Below are 26164 nucleotides of genomic sequence, written 5' to 3' on the forward strand. Positions count from 1 at the left end.
AATTTGGCAAGAGTGAACTGTGCTCAGGATCCCTCCAGTGTTGGTGGGAGAAAGAACCAGTGCAATGAACGAATGAACAGAACAGAACAAAATAAGTGAGTTGGAAGGGATCTTGGAGATCTTCTAGTCCAATCCCCTGCTCAAGCAGGAGACCCTATACTGTTACAGACAAATGGTTGTCCAGTCACTTCTTTAAAACCTCCAGTGATGGAGCACCTACAAACTCTAGAGGCAAGCTGTTCCACTGTTTAATTGTTCTCACTATCAGGAAATTTCTCCTTAGTTCTAGGTTGCTTCTCTCCTTGATTAGTTTCCACCTGTTGCTTCTTGTCCTGCCTTCAGGTGCTTTGGAGAACAGCTTGACTCCCTCTTCTTTGTGGCAGCCCCTCAAATATTGGAACACTGATGTATAGACTCCAGAGAGCTACTACAGCAGATAGCTATCAATAGACTAGATCTTTATTTATTTATATATGTATTTATTTGTTTATTTGTTACATTTGTTTGCCGCCCATCTTGCCACAGTGACTCTAGGCGGGTTACAACACTAAAAGCAATAAAACGATACAGACACATATATCCAACTGTAATAAAAAGGCAATTACAAATTATGACTAAAGGATGGGAGGGAAGGAATAGGATGAGCAGGAGTAGGGAGGGGGATCTGCTATTGGTCCATCAACCACCCCCAGTGTGATACTCCCCCATTGGGGCCCCAAGCCAGCTGGCAGAGTTTTAATTAAGATCTTAATTAAATTAAGATCTTAATTTTTTCCCCAAGCTAGCTAAACTGGTAACAATCGCCACTTCTTGTGCCAATTAGTTCCAGACTGATTAAGCAAAGAAACTAGGCATTAAGATTTTCTGGGATTCAGACAGAAACATTGCACCTGATTTAAACATATAATTGTATGCTTAAATCTATAACTTTATTTTCTAGGGTTAGAATAAGTTTGTCTTGATAGACCTGCATCCACCTATCCTCACTTTTTTTTTAATTTAATGAAAGGATGGGACATATGGCCTGAACTGCACCGAACGCTGTGATTGTGACCACGCAGACGGGTGTGATCCTTTGACGGGCTATTGCTGCTGCCTTGCTGGTTGGACAGGTAAGCTGGCAGGCTATCAAATGCTTCACCCTCTCGCTCAGTTAAATGCTACGACCTCTTCATTCTTTACTTTAAATCAGGTGTGTCCAACCTGCAGCTCTGGATAGTTAGTACAGGTCATCCTCAATTTACAACCATTTGTTTTGTGACTGTTTGAAGTTACAACCACACAGGGGGGAAAAAACGACTTGGGGTTGTTTTTCACACAGAGAACTGTTGTAGCAGCCCCAGGGTCATGTGATCAAAATTCAGGCACTTGGCAACTGACTCATATTTATAACAGTCGCAGTGTCCCAGGGTGATGGGTTCCCCTTTTGCGACCTTCTGCTAAGCAAAGTCAATGGGGCAGTCAGATTCTCTCAACAGCCGTGTGGTGGCGCAGTGGTTAGAATGCAGCACTGTAGGCTACATCTGCTGTCTGCCGACTGCCAGCAGTTCGATCCTGTCCTGCTCAAGGTTGACTCAGCCTTCCATCCTTGTGAGGTCGGTAAAATGAGGACCCAGATTGTTGGGGGAGCAATAGGCTGACACTGCAAAGTGCTTAGAGAGGGCTGTAAAGCACTATGAAGTGATATCTAAGTCTAAGTGCTATTGCTATTGCTATTGCTATTTTGGGGCATTGCCCCCTTCCCCCTAAACCAGTATTTCTCAACCTTGACAACGCTGGCTGGGGAATTCTGGGAGTTGAAGTCCACACATCTTAAAGTTGTCAAGGTTGAGAAACACTGTGGACCTAAACCATAGCCAGGACAAATTGCACAAGCTAGCCAACTATGCTGATTTGCCCAGTCCAGTTCCAGCTTCTCCAAGCTTGGAACCTGGTTTTACTTTTAACTGTGCCGGTACTTTATAGCCAATAAATATGTTCTTTAAGAAAACCTCTTGCCTTGGAGTTCTCTTTGACTGGTCTCATCTGTCGGAACCATGACATCAGTTCTGCACCCCAGGTATTACTTCAGCTATACATTTTCCCATCGTTCTTCAGCCAGTCCTCTTGTTTGGACTGTCACACTCTGGCAGGCTTGAGAAAAGGGGCGCCTGCTCTTATTATTCACATTTTATGGGTCAAGACGGAGAGGAAGATCATGATTGAGGCGGGAAGCATTTGCTGGCCAAGGGTCTCTTTATTTTCAAGAGGCTGGCAGTTTCTGCCATTCACAGCCTTATTTTTAGAAAGGTCACTGCAGCTCCAGTGCTGCAATTAGAGAATCACACTGAGTAACTAACAGCTGTGTGAGCCAAGATGAAAAACTTTTGCTGGGGAAGAAGTTGGCCACTTTTCTTGAAGCTCAAGGTAGGATGCAATCTGGATTGTGCATCCAAAGTCTGGAAATGGGGACTGGCCTGTTATGGACATTATATACCCTTCTCTGTCTTTCCCCTTGGCTGATGGGCTTCACACTGGGGCAGGGGTCTTCTGAGGAACCGGCAGGGTTGCCAAGGAAATGGTTGGAATCTTCCCAAATCAAAAGGCAACTTTGACCAATAAACACAGAAGGAAGAGGAGGAGGAAAAATGGAGGAACGGGATAATATTACTTTGCTTAGAAACTGGTTGGATCTAAAACTGCCAGAAACATAGTCTAGGCAATATAAAGTTTTTTAGGCCAGCAGAATTTTGCTCTGATCCTCTGGTTGGCTTGACTTGCTATGCTCGATAATCACCACTTAAGAACTGTGGTTTTGGAAAGAATAATAATATCTGCAAGAAATATCATCTGCCTGCAAGCAAGAACTAGTAGAACCATGGTAGGCAAAGTAATAGAAAACGAAGAAAAGTGCTCTGGGACTTTAGAAATCACACAGACAAACACTTGCAACAATTCTTAATAAGAAAGACCAAAAAAAGTCTGGATGGTGGACGTGGTAGTACAGAGACAGCAGAACAGAAAAGAAAGAACTGGAGAAAATAGCAAAATATAAAGACCTGCAAATAGAAGTAGACTGACTCTGGCAAAAGAAAACAAAATACTAATAGTGATAGGCGCCTTGGGTGCAATCCCAAACATCTGGATCAGCACTGGACCAACAACATTGACAAAATCACCATCAGTCAGTTGCAAACGGCAGTTTACTTAGGACTCAATAGATAAATTAAAATGCCATATTCAGTCTGAACATTTGACTGACTGAGCAGCCAAACGTAATAATATACTATTGGGTTGATAAAATCACCATCGGTCAATTGCAAAAGGCAGCTTTACTCGCAATAGCTTACATCCTGCAATGATACCTCTGACACCATCAAACATCCACATCTGCCTATTCCAGTCCTTGGGAAGGACTTAATAGGTTGATAAAAATGCCAAATCCAGTCTAAACATCTGGCTGACTATAAGATGAACAATGATAATAATGTATCAAATTTATATGCTGCATAACTGCCAGTTCATGTAAAACTTTGCTTCTGTGATACAGTTGTTCATTGTACATGTTCAGACCCCAAACTCCTTATGATCTTTGTTATTCTTCTCTATACTCTTTCTAGGGAACACCTAGATCTGTGTTTCTCAATCTTGGCAATTTTAAGATGGGTGCACTTCAACTCCCAGAATTCCAAAGTTGAGAAACACTCACCTATACGATCCCTTACAATCTTTTTAGGGTCTCAGCATCTTTTTTGCATTGCAGTGACAAGATAAAAAAAACTGGTCAAGAAATTCAGTAGTTCAGCTTTCCTTAACATGCTCACTTTTTACAAACAATGTTTATTTTCTAAGCACGAAGAAGCATTCAAGCTTACATTTCCTATTTCCTTCCCTCTGAAATGGTGCAGCACAAGCAATTCATAATATTGTTCAACAAATATTTAGTTTGATTCTGAAATTTGCCAGCCTGTGTTTTTTTGGGGAAATAAATCAAATAGCTTAAAAAACCATATGCAAATGATTTCTCATTTAGCTTCTCCTGTTTGCAAAGTTTACAATCAAAGAACTTTCTGGTTTGTGATTGCTAATCACATGGATTAAAAATCAGAGTCGGATGTTTGATTTTAGTATTACTGTTTGAACTTGAGGACCGGATCCTCCTGTCCATTTCACAAATTAGGCCTCGTAAATTTTGAGGAACGAATTTCTCAGAGGGAAATGTGGAAGGTGTTGAAAGGGTCCTGAATTTTGAAACTAATTAGATATGGCCTAGAAAAGATTAGGAAAAAAAAAGCTTGGACTTTGGAGGCCCCCACTTATGGGATGAGGACAATTTGGGCATTCGCTGATCGCAGTGGCTAATGAAAATCTGATCTAAAAAAGTTATTCTGTATGTTCATCTTCACACATGGGACTTCCATTGATGTCACTTCTGTGCCGCAGATCAAGGAAAAGGGAAATAACTGCACAGTTTGAAAAGCAAGTTATCAAGATGTTGCTTATTAAAAAAAAACTCTGAGGGGAAATAACATGAATGAAGTGAGCGGGGGGGGGTGAATAGAAAGCAGGAAGAAGGCTGGAAGAAGGATTGTGCGCTTGTGTCTTGTACACTATTTCCACGTTCGGCTTTTCAGTTGGAGTCCACCACATCCCTCGCTATTGTTGAGCCAAGTCACGAGAGATTTTAATCACATCTGTGGGCAAAGAGGAGGATTGGCAGCTGGTTTACACAACATGCTTCACATAAGGGCTGAGTAAACCCAATTTGGAAAGTTGAAAAAGATGTTGAATCATCAAGTAACCAGATGGTTGCATTGAGCAACCCACTGAAGCACGCACAAAAAACTCCAAACCCAAATTAAAATGAATTAAAGTTAGTAGGCATATGGTGCAGTTGTTGGGACTTTAAATAGTATATGCCTTGTGTAAATCCAGCCAATATGTGGCTTCGGGGTATCCACAGGGAGGGGGTCAAAAAACTGGTGACCCAACTATGATGTACATAAGAATGGGGGGGGAAGCATTGATGGCATGGCAGTAACCACCATGTTTAACCTCCTCCCCTCCCCCATGGATATCTAGTGTGGCTTTATTTATTTTTTTGCCTTAGGGGCGTAAAAAGGGAATCCACCATCTTATGCTCCTTTGCAGCCCTTTGTCCAGTAGCTTTAGCTATAACATGCAATCCCAGATTGAGCTGAAATGGTGGCTGTGAAGTTGAGAAAGATGCTCCATGGCTGTTATCTCTAACAGATAAGACTGGCTTTGAGGGCTGAATGAGGACCAGCCCAAAGCGAGATCTGTGCTGTCACTCAGACACCAAAAAAGGCATCTTCTCTCTTGTGGCCGCATTAATTCAGGAGAACCTGGTAAGAGGAGAACTTTCTGCTTTTGTTACTCAGGGGAGGCCTCTTTGAATTTTGAGAGAAGCAGCGACTTTGACAATCAGCTGGGGGGTATTTTAACTAGGTTTCTGAGCAGATGATACAGGAGTGAAGGGAAAAGCTTTGTGGAGAAAATTAACTTATTGGATGGCATCAATGTTTTACTAATGTGTATGGCTTCTTCTCAGCTACTGTAGCCATTGGCTGTAGCCGGCATGCAGTTGTCACTGAATTAATGTGAAATTGTTGGAGTTGGTTTTTACTGAAGAATTTGTGTAAAGTTTTGCAGGCGGTATAAGGCAGAGGTCCCCAATCCCTGGACTGTGGACTGATACTGGTCCGCGGCCCGTTAAGAACCGGACTGCGCAAGCAAGTGAAGTTTCATCTGTACATGCACAGGATCCAGGTAGCATGCGAAACTATGCCCCCCCCCAGTCCATGGGGGAAAAAAGCTTGGTATACGGTCTAGGTTTCACAAAGGGCTCCTGGACAGAGGTTGGAGAGACAGCATACCCCTAAAAGCAACAATATGCTATTGCGATGCCAGCTCCACCTCTTTTTCTGTGTCGGGGTCATGACATCACTCAGACAAAGAAAAGGAGTGTATCTTACATCGCAATGGCACAATGTGAGAACAGTTAACCAGTGGAATGGCTTCTCTCCAGAAGTTGTGGGTGCTCCATCACTGGAGGCTTTTAAGAAGAGACTGGACAGCCACCTGTCTGAAATGGTATAGGGTCTCCTGCTTGAGTAGGGCGGTGGACTAGGAGCTCTCCAAGGTCCCTTCCAATTCTGTTATTTTGTTAACTCTTTTTTTTAAAAAAATAAAGAAATCAGTTATGTCTATATTGGCAGTGGTGAGTGTTTTCTTACCAAGGTTTTATAAAGTGGCACTAACGCTTCATCTGATCTTGATTCTATCCCTCTGTTAATGCATTGACTTTTTGGGCAGTCGAATCTAGAGGGCTCCTGAGACCAAAAGATTTGAGAATTGCTGTTCTAGTGCGGGGCTCTCCAAAGTTGGCAACTTTAAAGACTTGTGGATTTCACCTCCCAGAATATAGAATATACCGCCAAAATATAAAAAGAATTCTTGAGAGTTGAAGTCCCCAAATCTTAAAGTTGCCAACTTTGGAGACCCCTGTCCTAGGGCACAATACGAGAACAGAAGTCTGAACGCTTGTCAAGAATTTCCTTCTGCCATTTCTTGTACGCAAAAAAAAAAATCCAAGGCCAGTGATTTTTAGCCCTTTTCTCACCCTTCCCTGTTTCCCAGCTGGCATTTCTTTTCTCTTAAGGCTCCTGTGTAGCTTCATCAACTTATCTCCAGGTTTCTGTCACCGCTCTCTGAAGCCCTTTAGGTCCTCACACAACTGTTGCCACGGGATGGCTCAGCGAACGTAGCCCAATCACTTTGAAGATGCAACACGGAGTTATTAAGCTTGCAAACAGCCACAGCCTGCGGTGCAAAGCTTTGGCAGCCTGCTGAGCAACCCTGAGCTAAGGCAGAAGGTAGTTTCTACAGGCTGGGCCAGCTAGATTTCAAAGACAAGACAAATGTAAAAATGCAGCATGAGATTAGAATTTTTTTTTTTTTTTGATAGAGCCATCCGAGTGACCTTCTCATTGTTTATCCCTTTCTACTAAATCAGCATGCTGGCTATCCTATCTTTAGGATACGGTCACTGGTTCTTGACTGATTCTTCCTCTTGTTGCTATTCAGGGCCAGCCCACCTTGCTGTGATTGTTTTCTCACTGGAGCCATTCATATATGGGGGGCATGTGACAGGGTTGGTAGCGAATGCAGTTCATGTATGTGGGGGGCACATTCTATTAACACAACACGAGAAGCGATAGTACTTCTCCATACTGCACTAGTGAAGCCACGCTTGGAATACTGCATCCAATTCTACTAAATTAAAAAAAAGGGTTTTCTTTTGAAAGGGCTGGTATTGCTAGAAGTCCATCAAGGTCTTCAAAAGAAGGGATAGAGACATTTCAACCTTTTAATAACGCTGGAAGTATCATGTTAGTCTCTTTTGTTGGCCAAATCTGGCCCTGGGTTCTGCCTCGGTTTACCTTTTCCAGTAAGCAGCTGAGTCAGAAGACCATTTAAAAGCAATTTATTAGAGCATTCTGATAAAGTGGGGTCTCCCTATGAGAAGGGGGAACCCAAGAAATTTATATTTACTTTAAAAGTAAATTTACATTTACTTTTATAGTTAGCACAACAAAGAACTTCAAAGCAAAAGTTGATTGGTTTAGAAATAGTCATCTGTTCAGTTACGTCACAAGAATTACAGCATCCAATAATACGTGAGCATAGCCATAGGAAAGCACACTGTATTCTGAGTAAAAGTAAAAGAAACGTTTGCAAAGTAAAACATCACAATGGTTGTGGGTAAGGTATATTCTCAGCACTTTGATCTTGATTATTTTCTTTGTTCACGGAGGCTTGAGAACATCTAGAAACGAAACTGTTATTGGACGCTCTCCTGCCAGTCCTGGTTTGTGAAAGAGAGGCTTTTTCTTGAAAGTTGAGGCTTATGGCAAATGATTAGCAATACACCTGAAAAACCAAATATAAAATACAAAAAAAAACATATTGGTTAGCCAGTGCAGCAGTACTGCAAAAATCACGTTTCAAGTATTACAAAGTCCATTCTGTGTGTCCCTCACTTCCCAACCTGTTTATTGTCCCTTGAGGAAGACGGCCCTAACCAGAATTCATTCTAGCTAACCTCCGTCCTATCATAAAGCTACTGAAAATGAAATTCCCAGATTTGATCCCATTAGGATTTGTGACTTAAACCCACTTCAAACCCTAGAACTAAATAGGGCAAAACTCAATTCGTCACCGAGTGTGTAATTTATCTTTTTTTTTTCAATATACATAACTGCCTGGATCCAAAACAGATTTTCCTGGAATGGAAATATGGAAATGTTGATAGTTTATGCCCCGCGTAATTGTTGGAGAAATGGTTTAAGTCAATGTATAAATTGCCTTCCAGGGTTTCCATTCCGAAGCAAAACACACATAGATCATCTCTTTTTCCCAGCACTAAGTAAATATATTGTGCAGGGTATAAATCAGCATTTGCATCTTGGCTGGAGATTTGAAAATCAGATGATTCAAAAGCCATGTCTGTTGTATAAGATCAAAGTGTAAACAAGCAGCCTCGTACATAACATTTCACGTTTTGTGAGATGAGGATTTATAAGGTGAAATGCTCTCTAACTGCATCTGCCAAGTCATTAAACAAGATTCTTGCTATGCATTTCAATGTATAGGGTTTCCTGCCTGAGCAGGGGGTTGAGCTAGATGACCTCCAAGGTCCCTTCCAACTTTATTATTGTTATTATTACTAAGTGTATGATTGTACATCAAGGATTACCTGTATCTAGTTCCCACTTATTTCTCATTTACCATCCTCTCATTGTTTTGTCCATTGGTTTTGCATTTAAATGCTTTTAATAATTATATTCAGGGTTTTTGCGTGTTTAAGGATTTAAAATCTATTTTTTAAAATGATTCCCATATCTTTACACGACTTTTTCTTTTTAAAGGGATACAGCAGAAATGAGCAAGAGATGTTAGTGGATAATTTTAGTGACAAAAGTTTATCTTTTTCTATTGAACCTTTTTTAACAGGGAAATATCTTTTCCTTTTGAAATGGAAATGCTGCCTTTTGCGAGGGTCTTCGAAATCTTTAAATATAACATACTCCCATTAGAAATTAGCTTTAATTTTTTTACTGGCTTCATTTCAAGTAAGTTAAAAAAGATTTTAAATATTGCTTTAAAATGCTGTCTTTGGGAAACTTTAAAGATGGCTCCTAACGATACCACCTTTTTTAAAAAAATGTAATCAATATTTCTGAAGTTATCAAAAGCTCTCTCATTAATTGTATTTCTGGAAGTATTTGATGAAGAATATAAGCTGAGTCAGTTCATGATTTTGTTCAATTTAGTTTTCTTTTTCTCTAAAGAGAGTCCACAAAAGTTTGATAGTCCTGAATCTTCTATAGATCATCTCTGAAAATCACATAGCTTATTGTTTTTAAATTTTTTTTCAAAAAAATAAGCTCACTTTTAAAAACTTTAATCTTTCCTCTTCCGCCAAAGTTCCTGCAGACATTATTATAAAATAATTTCAGCCTTGACCTTCTAGCAAGTTGCCCCATCAGACTTCTCTCAAACTCACCAAAGTTAATATTTCTTTCTTTAATCCTGAAATCTAGTAGCCCCAGGTACAACCCTGTTCTACACTCAGCTGAGATTAGATCTCACCCATCTTGAATCTGATGAGAAGAGAGAGATAAATTGCAGATTGTATTCCTGGCACAGACAAATCTCCAAATCCAGATTCTTGCCCCCAAAGGCTGGGAAGCTGAAGTAGATCATTGGATAGTCTCTGACTATGTGGAGACTACAACTCCAGAATGACAACAGAGGCAAGGAAGTTTCCAACAGATCTGGAGGGTGTGAGGTTGAGGGAGGCCAGAGCTGACAATTCAAAGAGTTGCCTGGCTTTTTCCAGTCTGAAGGCCCCACTTGGTCTTAGATTAACATCCCTGTTTCTTTTCCCAGTGTGGACAAGACCAGGATCAATATTAGAAATGAAACTGTTTCATTCAAGTTATTAAATAAATTTATAATTACTCATCCCCTCTGTTGTTGGCAGCAGGCAGAGGACAGTTGACAATCTGACTGCAGCCCCATGGACCACAGCACTCCAGCTCCCTTGTCCTCCACGGTCTCCTTGAGTCCACCCAAATTCACGTTCATTGAGTCGATGACTCTATCTAACCGTCTCATCTTCTGCCCTCCCCGTCTCCTTTTACCTTCCGTCTTTCCCAATATCAGGTTCTTTTCCAGCGAGTCCTCTGTTGTCATTAGGTGGCCAAAGTATTTGAGCTGCGAACTGGCTAAATCCCACCACTGGTCCTGCCACTTTTCACCGATTTCCCTGGCTCCTATTTCAAGATAATAGTGAGTTATTTTAAAAGGGGAAGAGGTAAAGAGACCGACAGAGAACTCAGAGCAGGAAATAATTTCAACCTCACATTGATCGCTCATTCTCCCCTCAGAGTTCCTTTCCTCGCTAGTGCACCAGGGAAAGGGAAGACACCTCCTGTAATTTCTCCAGGTCTTGCAATCCTGAGAAATAATTAGATTTGATTTCAGTAGCAGAAACTCTCCCTTACCAAGACCCTAGTGCAGTCAAGAAGATGGAAATAATGAAATGCATTGAAGCCTCTGGCATTCATTTATTCTGGCCATCCCCTCTGTTCTTCTGGCTTGGAGGAACCTGTCTGAATGTTCCCGGGGATGTTCAATCACAGGCATTAGGAGGGGGAACCAGGGTTCATCCAAGGTGGTTTGCCAAAACCTTAATTTTCAATTTCTCAAAATATTTTTGACCCAACTTAAGTTTGGTAAAGCAGAGCAAACTTCTGCTGAAAATATTGTTTTGTGCTGCAGCTTTCCATCTTTCTGAAACTCTTACGATTGCCCTTGGGATTAATAAATGTTCAAGGAAGCCACAGAGAGGTCTGTGACATGAAAAAAAGGCCATTCACACATACAAACACACAAACACAGAGAGAGATGCCTTGGCCAACTTATTATTAGCTAAAGAACTGCAGCAATACTCAGGAGAATTTTCTGAAATTCTCTTTTCCTTTGGAAAAAAAAGTCAGAAACAAAGTCTCTCTCAATAAATTGAATGAGAACTTTTCAATCTTTTACTTGGTACTAAAAATGCATATTTTAAAAATGGAAATATTCCTTCAATTGCACTTAAATAAAACAGCATCATAGAGTTACTTTACTTCCCCCCCCCTTTTTTTTTTTTTTTTTTTGAAGGAGAATAATCTGCTGTTCTTCCTATGGCTATTTGGTCTTCCATTTTGGATTTTCACATTATGCTTATTTTTTAAAATGCCTATAATAATAATAATAATCCAGTATAATTTATACAAGAAGTTTAATGTGATTAAATACTAGGCTAAATAATTAAAATGTGAAGAAGCATTTAAAACATTGTCAGGAGTGTCAAAAGCAGTTGAGCTGGCAAAGACTAAGGCTTGGCATGGTGGTAGCTACCATCTTGCCATTTATGCCACCCCCAACCACCTCATTTGCCCCTGAAAATTTCTCCCCTGAATTGCCAATGGTCCAGGGTCCTTCCAACTTCTGGGGTAGCCATAGCAATTAGACTTATATATTGCTTCACAGTGCTCTGCCCTTCTCTAAACGATCAAGTTTGGGGGTTTTTTTGTGGCCCAATATTTCCCAAATTAAGAAGGCTGCATTCCAGCAAACATGCATTAGCTTCCCAGAATCATAGGGTTGGAAGGAACCTTGGAGGTCATCTAGTCCAACTCTGCATCCAAGCCAGGAGACCTTATTCAATGGCAATAGCGCTTAGACATATTAGTGCTCTCTAACCCTAACCCCCGCCTTGAAAATGTTTCACTTCTCATCCAAAAAGCTTCTTCAGTTTTTCAGTTCATTCAGAACTGAAGAAGCTTCTTAGATGAGAAGCAAAATGTCTTCAAGCGAAAACATGAAGGCCAGTTGTCCCACCGTTGGGACAACCATGACCTGGATGATGGAGAATCTCCACAGATCATGGGCAGAGGGAAGCCCATCAGACTTTCAGGATTCTGTTACTGTAACTGTTATGGTAAAAAATAGTGTCTATGGTGCTTTTTTCTTAGTCTGGCCTGCCTTGTAGGGCGAACATCAACATCCATCTATCGTTATCTCCTTGTTTCTGAGCATCACCTTATCATAAAATTAATTCACCACCATGGCAGGGAATTTGGTCACCATAGTGACAGTACAACATGGTGTATTATCCAGTGATGGTTAGATTAGTTATTCAGGAAGAAGGAGATAATCCTCATGTTCTTAAAACCAGTAGGGCTTTCCTCAAAGAACCTTGAGAATTATTGGATAGGCAAAGATCTCTTCTCCCCCCCCCCCGTTATCACTGCACCTTCCCTGTAAAATCTCCCAATCGTGGCTTCACATAGATGTTCCCATTGTTGCACGTCACACTTCTCAGCCTCTCAAGCGTGTAGGAAAGCAAAGGGAGGCCACATGCTCCCTGATACTCTTATCCTGTGGATGCCATCCAGAGCTGGGAGCCACTGAACAAAATAAAAAGGTTTATAACAAATTATATAAGGAAATTATATCAGGAGATGCCATTATGAACCTACTCTCCAAAGCCCCTGAGGGCAGGTAAAAAAGCAATGGGTGGAAGATAATTAAAGAGAGAGCCAACCTTGAAATAAGGACGAATTTCCTGACAGGGAGAACAATTAATCAGTGGAACGGCTTGCCTTGAGAAATTGTGGGTGTTCCGTCACTGGAGGTTTTTAAGAAGAAAACTGGACAGCCATTTGTCTGAAATGGTATAGGGTTTCCTGCTTGAGCAATCAGTTAGACTAGAAGACCTCCAAGGTCCCTTCCAATCCTGTTATTCTATGTTATTCTATATTGTTTTGTATATATATAATTGCCCTATGAATCAGATGCAGTCAAATGCAGCTTTCAACACGCTAAATCTCAGTAAGAGCAGCAGGTATTTGAAAAACTTCTAAAAGGGCCATTTAAGATATTTGTAGCATCTCTGTGCTTCTGAATATCAACAGAGTTAAAAGGTGTGATTTTGCTTTTGTCTGTTAGGTACAATTAAGGACTTCCCGCCATCATTTCTTTCTCTCTCGCTGTTGCATTAGAACAATATCTTCATTAGAAATCGTTTTGTCTTTATTTAGTCCTGAGAAGACTGTGCTCATTAGTCTTCTGCCAGAGGTGCCTTTTTTTGTTGGGAAGAAGAGAATGCATTTTAAAGCATCTGTCTTTTTTTTTAAAAAAAAAAAAAGAATAAGAAGAAGGGATCACTGTCACTATCTCCTCAAAACTAAGATAAGGAATAATGTTTCATAATTGTCTCCGTGTATAAATAACCTATCTCACAATAAAAGAATTCTCCTCCAAATATTCCTGTCAAAACTGGGGAGGAAACATGACAGCCATTCCTTTAAACTCTGCTTGGGCTTAATTGGAGAAGCCTGTCTTGAAGATGATGTGGGACAATCCATCACAGGATTAAACAACTCAAAGATACAAATAGCTTGTAGGCAGGTTAATGCAATTACTTTCAGCAACCTTCCATCTGTAGTAGGAGAGGAGCAGGCAGAGCTGGGGGCGAAGTTAAGCGAATCATTAGCTTAGAGTTGTTACGTGGTCCAAGTCTAACCCCTCTTGAATTCCGTTGACCCTTATCTGGCACCCATTTAGTATTGAACTTTAGTTGACCAGATTCTTGTGTACATTAAATCCTTGAACCTCAATTTAAAATATGGTCTTGATCCTTTATACTTCAACACCATTCCCCCAGAGAACAGGTCATCCATTCCAAGAGACATAGAGCAGACAATGTTCCTATGACCCACCCTAAACTTATTTTTGGGACCAATTTGATTGATTAATTAATATTCTGCCTTCCTCCAGTTGCCCAGGCTTAGTACATAGCAATCCCTTCTTTTATTTTATTTTTTCTCTCCCAATAACAACATTGTGAGATTGCTTGGACTGAGAGAGAGAGACATTGTCTACTTCAAAGACATCCTCCATAACTGAGGGTGGATTTTAACTTGGTCACTTGGGGTCCTAGTAGAGTCTCCTCTACTTTATGATGCCATGTGCCCAGTGGTGGGATTTAAATACCTGAGCAACCGGTTCGCTTATTGGATGCAGGCCTGGGCCTCTGAGGCCTAGAACGGACTTCTGGAAGTGGCATCCACACACTTCTGGTGGGCTGTTCTAAATACGAGTCAGTTGCCAAGCGTCTGAATTTTGATCACATGACCGTATGGATGCTGCAACAGTTGTAACTGAAAAATTGTCATCAGTGACTTTTTTCAGTGCCGTTGTCACTTTGAACAGTCACTAAATGAACTGTTGTAAGTCAAGGACTACTATCCCTCCAGAGATCCTTCCTCCATAATGTTCTGAAGAAATTGAAAAGTCAGCTATTTTCTCTCGCAACAGGATGGTGGATGAGCCCTAGTGGGATTTTGTTTGCTATATTTTAGTTATGTTGTATGTGGTCTTTTCATTTGCTTCTCTTTTATTGATCTGTTTTTGTATTATATATGAGGCTTACCATTGTTGGTTTTTTTTAAAAAAAAAAAAACTGCACATAAATAAACAAGCAGTTTCTCTGCAGGAACAGTGCTGAAGCTGCACTAGCCAGAATTCTTCCCTTTCTCTGTCCCATTTCACACTGGGTAGACTGCATTGTTCTCAGTGGAAATCCCCCGTGTTTAAGCCAAATAATCAAAGGGTTTTCTTGATAAACCTACATCCACAAATAATTGCTTGTCAGGCTACGGTGAATTTGCAGAGATCCTCCGAGAATATTCCAATTCATAAGATTATGATAAAAAGGGTAGAGGCCTTTATTTAAAGGTCACTAATTAAATAAAGAGCAGCTGACAGAGCATCTGGGTAGATTTGAGTGGCATAAAAATGCCCAGTTGTAGACCTTTGGAACCTGAATTTGCATGTTTGCAGAATATCTGTCTATCTATCATCTATCTATCTATTTCTGAACACAGAGACGGAATCATCTTGAGGAAGGAAAACTTCCTGTTAAGTAAAGTGGATCCTAGGTCTGGCATACTTATCTAAGGAAATGTATTTATCTGTTTGTAAGCTGCCCACCCATAAGTAGGTCTCCGAATACCAGTGTAAAATATTTACAATAGAAAATTAAAAATAAAAGAATTAACATCATGGAAACGGTAGGAGAGCCTGCTAAAATTTCAACAGTGAGATTGGATTTGTAAAACAAGCTATGCTAAGCTTGGCAAGATAGATCATATCGTCTGCAAATTCAGCCAGCGGGTCTGTCTTATGGTTCAATGCATGAGCATTCACAAGGCCTGTATACATTTGTGTGTGTGTCTGTTTGTGTGTGTAATGTCATGCATATCATAATGTCATTGGAGAAGTGTTGTGAATTCAAAATGGCTTGTCCGGTGACTTGTATGCTTGTAAAACCAGGTTCTACAGCTTTTATATTCATGATGAAACTGGGTTGAACACTTCCAATCAGGCAATATTGGAAAGGCAATATATTTTCTGTAGGAGAAATGCTATCAGCAAGACATTCTACATTCAAGATGCCTCCACCCAGATCCTCCCTATGTTTGAAGAAACGTTGGGATGTTTCAAGTGAAATATGCGGGGTTTTAGTGATGTAGAGATGCCATCTGCACAGCTGATCCGCATCTTTGCTTGTCTCCAGGCATCCATTGTGACAGTGTGTGCTCACCAGGCCGTTGGGGACCCAACTGCTCCATTGCCTGCAACTGTGAAAATGGAGGTTCCTGTTCTCCAGAAGATGGAATCTGCGAGTGCGCTCCGGGCTATCGAGGACCCATGTGCCAGAGAAGTAAGAATCTCACGCTTTGCTCTATAAATGCAATCCAGCAATTCCCCCTTTTGATCCAGGTTGCTATTCCTGAATCCCTTGCGAACTTGCTGACGAATTGTACTTTTGCATGTGATGGAAGGAAAACTAGAGCACTGAAAGGAGAGTTAATGTGTGGACAGTAAGCATACTAGCAGTTTTTATTGTATTTTATTTTAATTTTCAGCCAATGTATAAAATAGGGTCCAATAGGGTGTTAATTGTGACTGTTGTGACTGGTATCTTGACTGTTTTGGCCATACTCTACTTGTGGACTTTAGCTCCCATGTGGAATTGTGGAATTCCCCTCCTATGGCTGGCTGGGGAATTCTGGGAAGTCCACAAGACTTAAAGTTGCCAAGTTTGGAGACCCCTGTGCTACAGCAGTGTTTCTGAAAACATTTTGCTCCCAAGAGCCCTTCCCACTTGTAACAATTATGGAGGATCCCAAACAGTTTTTGTTTGCATGGATTATATTGAGTGATATTGGTTGGATTAAAATTTTAAATCCATGCCAGGTGCAACAAAAATAATGGATACTAACCATTTTGGCGAACTTTGCTATAGGGGCAAAATTGGTGGTTTACTTCAGATCTAATGTTAGGTTACCCTTCCCTTCTGCAATTCTTCAATTCGATCCTGACCAGCTCACGGTTGACCCAGACTTCCATCCTTCCGAGGTTGGTAAAATGAGGACCCAGATTATTGTTTGGGGGCAAGATGCTGACATTGTAAACTGCTTAGAGAGGGCTGTAAAGCACTATGAAACAGTATATAAGTCTAAGTGCTATTGTTATTCTATTGCTATTGCTATTCCATTCCATTCCATTATCTATTCTATTCTATTCTATTCTATTCTATTCTATTCTATTCTATTCTATTCTATTCTATTCTGTTCTTACCATCATGGTTAGAATCATGGTTAGAATGGTTAGAATGCAATGGTTAGAATGCAGTATTGCAAGCTGACTCTGCCCACTGCCAACAATTCAGTCCTGACCAGCTCAAGGTTGACTCAGCTTTCCATCCTTCCGAGGTTGGTAAACTCAGGACCTGGATTGTTGGGGGCAATTTGCTGACTCTGTAAACCGCTTAGAGAGAACTGTAAAGCACTGTGAAGCGGTATATAAGTCTAAGTGCTATTGCTATTTCTCATCCCTGTTTGTTGCGCAAGACAGCACTGGAGGGAAAAGAAAGACGGGGACACATGCCTGAGAACCCCAAAGCAAAAGCAGGTCACTCAGTGGGTGTTTCAAATGGTCATAAGTTGAGGACTATCTGTAACTGACTTTAATGTATCATCTTCTGATATTTATAAGGTAAGCTGCTCAGAGTCTGCAGAAATGGAGCAGTGTATAACTTGTAAAGGGTTAGTACGACTAAAAATAATTGGCTTAATCATTATTTCCTCACCAATCCCTCACTACAGGCAGAATCTGTGAAAAGAACCTTCTAATCCTTACGAATAATTTGATAATAGACCTCCCTACTAGTGGAAATCACCCAAAGTGGCTGGGAGACCTGTTCGGAGTTTAATAATCATGTCCCGGAGGTCTCTTTCCCACGCCAGGATCTTCATCATTACAAATAAGTCTCTCTGTTGAGCAGAAGTCCTCTTCTGCTCCTCAAGCTGTTCTTGCCACAAGGCAGCTGCTCTCCATTCCAAAATAATTGGCTGCTGTTCTTTTCCTATTTAAAGCTGCTACTGTCTTGACCTCGGTCCCCCGGCTCCGTTAATGACCTTGCAGAGCTTCCATTACAGGTCCTTGCTTCCTGCGGCTAGCAGTGCTTCTATGTATCAGGGAAGCAAGGGGGGGGGGAATTATTTTTACCACAATGAAGTCCCGAGGGTTCCAAATGTAACTCCAGGAACTCTAGAAAGAGGAAAAAAAGTAGTGCTTAATTTGACTAGACAAGGGTGTTCCAACTTAAAGATGACTTATTCCATTCCATTCCATTCTATTCCATTCTATTCCATTCTATTCTATTCTATTCTATTCTATTCTATTCTATTCTATTCTATTCTATTCTATTCTATTCTATTCTGTTATCTAATCTGTTCTGTTCTGTTCCATTCCATTCCGTCTTGTCCTGTCCTGTCCTGTCCTGTCCTATCCTATCTTATCCTATCCTATCCTATCCTATCCTATCCTGCTATGCTGTGCTATTCTATTCCATTCCATTCTTTCATAATTTCATTCTATTCTGTTCTGAGAGTTGGAGGGGATCTTGTAGGTCATCTAGTCCAACCCCCTGCCCAAGCAGGAGACCATGCACCATTCCAGTCTCTTCTTGAAAGCTTCCATTGATGAAGCTCCAACTACTTCTGAAGGCAACTTCTGTTCCATTGGTTGATTGTTCTCACTGTCAGAAAATTTCTCCTTATTTCTAGGTTGAATCTCTCCTTGATCAGTTTCCATCCGTTATTCCTTGCCTGGCCTTCAGGTGCTTTGGAAAATAGGTTGACCCTCTCCTCTCTGTGAGACCCCCCTCAAATATTGGAACACTGCTATCCTGTCTCCCCCTGTCCTTCTCTTCACTAGACTAGCCGTGCCCAAGAACTCCTTCCATGCTTCTCCCATTCACAAGCTGCTGTGCTGGCTCTCCCAGAGCATCTCCCTCCACCCCGGGCACCCTTCTCTGAGACTCCCACTTCTTTCCATTTATCTACCTGTGTGGTCCTGTGGTTAACAACGGGAACCAGGACTGCCAGATTGTTGTCTCCAAGCACCACAGTGATGTGCTTTACCGCTACATCACTTAGCGGCGGCAATCCCAGGCTCAATTACTGTTGTAACTCGAGGAGTATCTGTGCTGGTAAAACATCACCAGGAGAAGTATGTGCTAAAGTACAGCTAAAAATATAACAAGGCTAATAAATCAGAAGAGAATATAGAGAATCATGATTAAATGAGTGACATTTGAAGAGAACATAATTTATGCATAAAGTGTTAAAATAGAAGTGGCTCAATCCTTTATATAATAATGTTATTTCAGTGCAATAATGTTTGTACAATATGCTTAGGTTCATAATATTCTGTTATTTAGGTGTCATACTTTATTGAATATCAATCAGAGAAAGAAAAGACCAATATTCTATCAATGTTAACTACCATTTTGGATATTCAAGTTGCAAGTATTATGATTATTTCATGTTTTCTTTTCAATTTCCTAGTTTATCTTCAGTTCAGGAGCATCCACAGGGGAGTCCAAAACATCAGGATTGTGATTGTCACCCGGCAATCGAAGCCCTGCTTGCTTTATATGTCCATCAATGTCACATACGTGTGCAAAGGGTGGGGGCATACTTAGACCCTCTTCAGTTCCTATGATTAATCAAACTCCCAAAGTAGCTCTAAGAACAAAGATTATTTCTATATATTTTACACACATCCTCATTTAGCGACCACAATTGGAACTGGAAACTTAATCGTTATGTGAAGTGGCTGCTTAAATAAAACCCGACTGTATTTCTCATCTGATTTCGGCTTCCCTTCGCTTTGCAAACCTGCAAAGGTTGTCAGTGCAAGGATTGCTCATAAAGTTACTTTTCATCACCGTTGTAGCTGAACAGGCACTAAATGAGGCAGTCGCTAAATAAGGACTTCCTATACAATCTTTCTAATAGCCCATCAATTGTAAAAGTCCTCCACGGTGTATTGTAATTGATGGAGATTGTATGTTCTTATTTTTAAGCTTCTTCTACAGTTTTGTTTATTCCTTGTTCTGCTTTTGTGATCTCTCTTAGTTTGTCCCCCTGGTTTCTACGGGCTTCACTGCAACCAGATTTGTCCTCAATGCCTTCACAGCACACTCCCCTGCCATCATGTCACGGGCCAATGTGATTGCCTACCAGGGTTTTTTGGCCCCCTCTGCAACCAAGGTAAGGTGCTATTTGCGGATTCCATAAGTCTGTACATACAGGTAGTCCACGACTTACTGCTAGAATTGAGTCCAATTCTTTTTTTTTTTTGGTTGTTAATCGCTGCCCTTGTTATGTTAGTGACACATTTGCTAAGTGGATCTGGCTTCCCCATGGACTTTGCTTGTCAGAAGATTGCAAAAGGGGATCACGTGACCCCGGGACACTGCAGACCGTCATAAATAGGAGTCAGTTGCCAAGCGTCCGAATTTTCATCACGTGACCGTGGAGGATGCTGCAAAGGTCGTAAGGGTGAAAAATGGTCATTTTTTTCAGCGCTATTGTAACTTTGTACAGTCACTAAATGAACTGTTGTAAGTCGAGGACTACCCGTAATTGATTGCACCCCGTATAATGCTCTAACGCCAACTGGAAGCAGGTTTTTTTTTAAAAAAAAAAAAATCCAATGTCATCTTTGAGTTTCTAATTCACCACCATACGAAAATGATGTTGAAACTTTAGAAAGAGTGCAGAGAAGAGCAACAAAGGAGGCTGAAATGTATAAGGAATGTTTGCATGTCCAGTCTAATAAAGAGAAGGACTAGGGGGGCCATGATAACTGTCTTCCAGTATTTGAGGGGCTGCCACAGAGAAGATGGGATCAACCTCTTCTCCAAAGCACCTGAGGGCAGAATAGTATAAGGTTTCCTGCTTGAGCTTCCAAGGTCTTTGCCAGCCCTCTTACTCTATGTTCTTTATCTTGGCCCCATTAACAGATATAACATAGTTAATGTATATTTTCTTATATTTATTATCTTCTGGGGCTGAATGCAGTCTGTGGGCCACAGGTTGGACCTGCCTGTTCTACGCCTTTCCCAAGCTAGAAATGTGAGCCCCTCCATCATTTTGTTGGCCTCCTCTCTGTTTTTCCCAGCTCTGCTAGACCTTTTTGCAAACCCTGTATCCACCGTTTCTACCAAGCATGCTTAGCAAATTGCTGAACCCAACTGTTAATTTTTTTAGATTTGAAAAAAAAACCCAACACCCAGTGGTTGTTTTACAGCTCTTTCCAAGAGCACGGCAGGGTGTTCCAGTATTCTGAATGTTGTTTGTGTGTTTTATTAAAGAAACAAATAAAAATCACGTAACGACGAAGACAAACCCAAAACAAAACCCAACACCACACACTCATCTTTTGTTATTATATAAATATTGACAAACCATATTGTCTAAACTAGCAATTAACACTGTAAACAATCTGCGTAGGACATGAAATTAAAATGGGAGGAAAAGGAGGAAAAAATATGTGGGGAAGGTATATCATAAACAAAAGAGTTTCAGAAAATATAACCAAATCACTTTGGTGTCCTCTACTTTGCCCTTCTGTAGAAAGCAGACTAATTAAAATGTTGACAAATAATAATCCATAGCCATAAATCAGTGGTAGATTTATATAATAATTCTTCGGTTACCAGCATTCCAGCATATGAAAAAAACATCGTTCTCCAGGTTTCGGGAGTTGTGGCCATGATTTATGGCTTGTTGTCCTTGAGCATTTTCTACGCCAGGTTCATCTGAGAACTGTAGCTATGTTTGGACATAAAGCTCAGCCTTGATTTAGCACCGTGAGAGTAAGTCGGGAGATTAGGTTTGCTCCTGCTGTTCCCTGGCCTTCTGCGGGGTGAATACAAATGGCCATTTCAGATTATCTACTGCTTATTGGGTGGAATGGCCTTGCACTTTTTGGCTTTGCAAGTATGATTTGAAGTTGGCTTCTTAACAGAAAGTTTAATTCCGTTTACGCATACTTTGAAAAACAGAGCCAGACTTAGTCAAATGCAAAGAAGCAAGTGTACAGGCTTGTGGTTGGGTCAGAGAAGGAACAAGAGTGTGCAAGGAGAGGCGGTTTGTACTCATAACAAATTATGATCAGTTTGGTCTAATGCAGGGGGTCTTCAAACTTGGCCCTTTTATGGCTTATGGACTTCAACTCCCAGAATTCCTCAGCCAGGATCATCTTGGGTTGGTTTTAGGACCATCATGAGATCTACCAAAGATGGGCAGGTGCCATTACAGTTTTAACTTGAGGCCTTTCTGTATTTCTCTGCCCCTCCTGCAACATGAATTTGTCTTCCTCGCACTATGGTGTCCTTTGCCAGCCAAAATAATTATAAATAAATTAAAATTAAATCAAATTAAAAATATAAATCCTTGCGTTAAAATGGCTGTTATCCACTCCTGACTTAGCATGACACCTGAATCAGCGTTTTGTTTAATGGCATACCTGATGAGGTCAGAATGAGAGAAAGCAGAGTTGGAAGGGTCTTCTAGTTCAGCCCCCTTGCACAAGCAGCAGACCCTCTGCCCTATCCCGTTTCAGACAAGTGGCCGTCCAGTCTCTTCTTAAAAGCCTCCAATGATGGAGCACCCACCGCTTCTGAAGGCAAGCCGTTCCACTGGTTGATTGTTCTCACTGTCAGGAAGTTTCTCCTTAGTTCTAGGTTGCTTCTCTCCTTGGTTAGTTTACATCCGTTGCTTCCTGTCCTGCCTGCAGGTGCTTTGGAGAATAGCTTGACTCCCCCTTCTTTGGGGCAGCCCCTGAGAGATTGGAACACTGTTATCATGTCCTCCATACAAATCACACTTAGATCAAATAATTATGGCCAGACCAAATGCAGGCATCCATTTTCTCTTCTCCTTGCAACTGACATCAGCATGATATGGAACATTTAGTAGGAGACCAAACATTTAATTTTCTCTTTTCAGGAAATGATGTCTGATTTCTTAGAAGAATCTAGCTTATTTTTCAAAGTCTGGAGCGGGGCTAATTATCTCATTAAGTCAAATTCTCTTTTCTTGATTTCAATCTGTTGAGCATCCCTACTTTCCCTTTGAAATGTTGATCCAGCCAGCAGGATTTCCATCAAATATTCATGTTCTAATTAAAGACAATTGGTGTTGCAATTTATCATAATAGGCAAGCATACAAAATGATACATATTTTTCTGAAGAAAAAATATGAGGCAAGAAAGAGATGGAGGAGGAGGAGGAGGAGGCAGTTCAATATTTTATTTGGGATTAACATAAAGCACTCCCCCCCCCGCAAGTTGAAATTAAGATGGTGTGTTTCTCTCACCATCTGTTTTAATAGCATTTCTTCAGCTTGGTTTGTTGCAAATGTAAATTGGCTTCCATGTTTACCAAACTGCCTCCCTCTTTGATCATTCTTCTAGCGAAGGATGGAAGATTATCAAACAGAGATCCAGCCTAGAACTTAGGAGAAATTTCCTGACTATGAGAACAATTAATTACTGGAATAGCATGCTTCTGGAAGTTGTGGGTGCTCCATCACTGGAGATTTTCAAGACTAGAAAGCCATTTGTCCAGAATGGTGTAAGGTCTCCTGCTTGAGCAAGGGGTTGGACTAGAGGACCTCCATGGTCTCTTCCAACTCTGTTATTCTGTAATTCTGTAAGGGTTGGAAGGGAGGATTATCTAAATCAACCCTCTCCCCAGTGCAGTCCTGAACAGATAAGTCATCCAGCCTGTTTGAACACATCTGGCGAAGGAGAGTCCACATTTGCATTTAAATCCAGTGAAAGTGAAATACACTGACTAGGATGACTCTCCAGAAAATGTAATATTTTCCATCTTTTGTCAAATTACAACCTGGTACTAAATTTTGGAGCTCTGGAAGCCACATCTAAAGCTTTCAGGAGCTAACTGTGGCCCTCAGATTATGCATGTCTGATCTGTGATAGGTAGTAAAAGGGCCACTTTAGCTAGGAATAATATATTTCCAAGTATTTTTTAATAGGCATGTAAGGAATTTGAGTCATAAATCATGATCGTTGCAGGAACACATCTGAAATATTAATAACTGAGGAACACAGTCCTTTTTCAGAACTTTAATAACAAATTAGCATTGTAGTTGTATCTGCCCATTCCTACGTAAACAGAATATTTTTGTCCTTCTCTCAAAATTCTTAGATCCATCAATTATGGACGTGCTTGATTCACAAATTTGGTGGAGTTTAATGGTTTGTGTGAACTTTTTTTGAAGGCGTCTTCTTCAGCTTTACAGCATCTTGGAGAATGAAGATTTATTAGATAGAAGTTTACCATGATACGGAACTCATTTCCCGAGACAGTAGGGTTTTGCATAATATTTTGATGAAGTGGTTTTGCATCCAGACAGAATCTTGCTTTGCTGAAATGTCTGATATATCACAAAGCTGCACTTTGACCAATCATGGAACGTTGTAAATTATAGTTAGAAACAGAGAGATAAAAGAGCACACGTAATAAATAAAAGCACTAAGCCATTAAATTACTCTTTAATGTTAATACTGCAGAGATGAAAAGACCAACTACAAGAAAAAGCATCATGAAATAAGTAATATTAGTTTAAACACAGGCAAAAGTTGAAGCCATACATAACTCATTACTATGGAGCGTGCAATGTGGAGACTATCTGTGAAAAAGCTCTGGGTCCTTTTTGCAAAGACAAATCAATCTTATAGACCAGTCCATGAAAAGGACCTGCTGAGTCCTGACACATGGGTACACATGAGTGGGCCTTCAAATAGGAAGTCCTATAATATCCAAGGGTCTTTTTTTTTAACCCAAGCTAACACTATGAATCCAACGTAGAAAGCATAGAAGCACAGGGCTGCAAGGGATTTCGAAGGTCTTCTAGTCTAACCCCCTGCTCAAGGCAGGAGGCATTATACCATCCCAGTCAAATGGCTATACAATCTCTTCTTGAAAACCTCCAGTGATGGAGAACCAACAACTCCAGGAGGCAATCTGTTGCATTAATTAATTGTCCTCACTGTCAGGAAATTTTTCCTTGGTTCTAGGTTGCTTCTCTCCTTGATTAGTTTCCATCCATTGCTTCTTGTCCTACCTTCTTCTGGTGTTTTGGAGAATAAGATGAACCCGTCTTCTCTGTGAAAACCTAAGTGCTGGAAGACAATTATGTCTCCCCTATCTTTCTCTTTGATAGACCAGCGTGCCTGGCTGAGGAATTCTGGGAGTTGAAGTCCACAAGTCATAAAAGGGCCAAGTTTGAAGATCCCTGGGCTAGACATACCTAGCTAATAAAACTGATACAGAATTAGTAACATGTGTTCCAGTGGTTTTATCCTGCCAACATTTGGTGAGCCCTTTCTTGAACATCTTCCAGAGGCAGCTGTAGTTAGAGTGCATGGCAACAGTACAAGTGGAATTCACTAAGTTAAAAAAAAGGTAAATCTAATTTTAGACAGGATCACAGCTGGTGTAACAGTGTAAGCTGGTGAGAGCTGGTGGACTGTCCATCTGTACTTCTACAGAGTGGAGTTCATGAATTTCTACGGTCTATGAATTTGGTTCCTTATGGGCAAAACAACCCCATTCAACAAAGATACAGTCCTTTATAAAGAATGTCCAAATGAAATCTTGTCTGGATTAAATTTCAGCTTCTTTTCCTTTACCCATTGTATAAAACCAGGAACTGGTAGAAGCTCAACCAAAGCTCAACATACAACTCCTTGGAGAGCCACTTCTTCAACAGTAGGCAACATGGTGAGCTTCAAGAGGAGATTCAACACAACGCAACCTTGATATCTTTTTTTGTTTCCACAGTGTGTCCAAGTGGAAGATATGGAAAAGACTGTGCTGAGTTGTGTTTGTGTACAAACAATGGGACCTGCAATCCCACTGATGGCTCTTGCCAGTGTTTCCCAGGATGGATTGGCAAAGATTGCTCACAAAGTAAGAGAAATACACCTCTTTTTAGTTTGTATACCATTGCAGTGATTTTCTTTTAAGGTTACAGACATATATTTAGGGGTAAATAGGCAGGTTTTAATTTAAATTTAATTTAATTAATTCTTGCCTTGAAGTTCTTGAATGGGATTCATCTATCGGAACCATGACAGTATTTGTGTAGGATAAATCACTTATTTAGGTTCACTTTCTGGAATGTTAGGTTAAAGGAGTTCTCGAAGTGGAAGGGGGATGAGTGAGTGCAACCATCTTCTTCTGAACCTGAGGTAATGTTTATTGATGCCATCTGGTTCCTGTCTGAATCTTCTCTATAAAAGTTGCCCTTCGTTCATATAGCTTATTGGAAATGCACAATTTGTTTAATGAAAAGCTTCCTGTCGGGACACTCAGCCCCAGTTTATTGATTCTTGAGGGACATCATTGCTAGAATTACTTGTGAATAGTCTATTAATTGCCCCCAAAGAGTTTCTCCTAATTGCTACTTTCTTTGTAAAGGGAGGTATTTAATTACAAAATTCTTCTAATAACCCCCCTGTATAGGATATTATTTCACTTCATAAATATGGAACCCATAAAAAGCGGGGAGGGTAGGTCCCTTTAATACAACTTTCCTACCATGCCAGGAACAGAAATAAGGGACAGTTAAGGGGGCCATGGAAAAAATAATT

The 26164-nt window shown here is 40.6% G+C and overlaps 1 protein-coding gene across 2 annotated transcripts in view; it reads left to right on the plus strand.

Annotated features, from left to right (window-relative positions):
- MEGF11 (multiple EGF like domains 11) overlaps window positions 1-26164 on the plus strand; it is a 231647-nt gene that overhangs the window by 185849 nt on the left and 19634 nt on the right. For both annotated transcript variants that reach the window (XM_039361924.1, XM_039361926.1), the window contains exons 14-17: window positions 1010-1112; window positions 15698-15844; window positions 19611-19745; window positions 25353-25481. In XM_039361924.1, the coding sequence (XP_039217858.1) occupies window positions 1010-1112; window positions 15698-15844; window positions 19611-19745; window positions 25353-25481 (514 nt within the window). The remainder of the gene's footprint in view (window positions 1-1009; window positions 1113-15697; window positions 15845-19610; window positions 19746-25352; window positions 25482-26164) is intronic.

Source organism: Crotalus tigris, unplaced genomic scaffold (genome assembly GCF_016545835.1).
Source record: "Crotalus tigris isolate CLP2741 ecotype Arizona unplaced genomic scaffold, ASM1654583v1 scf7180000019364.2947544272:3078424, whole genome shotgun sequence".
NCBI classification, from domain to species: Eukaryota; Metazoa; Chordata; class Lepidosauria; order Squamata; family Viperidae; genus Crotalus; species Crotalus tigris.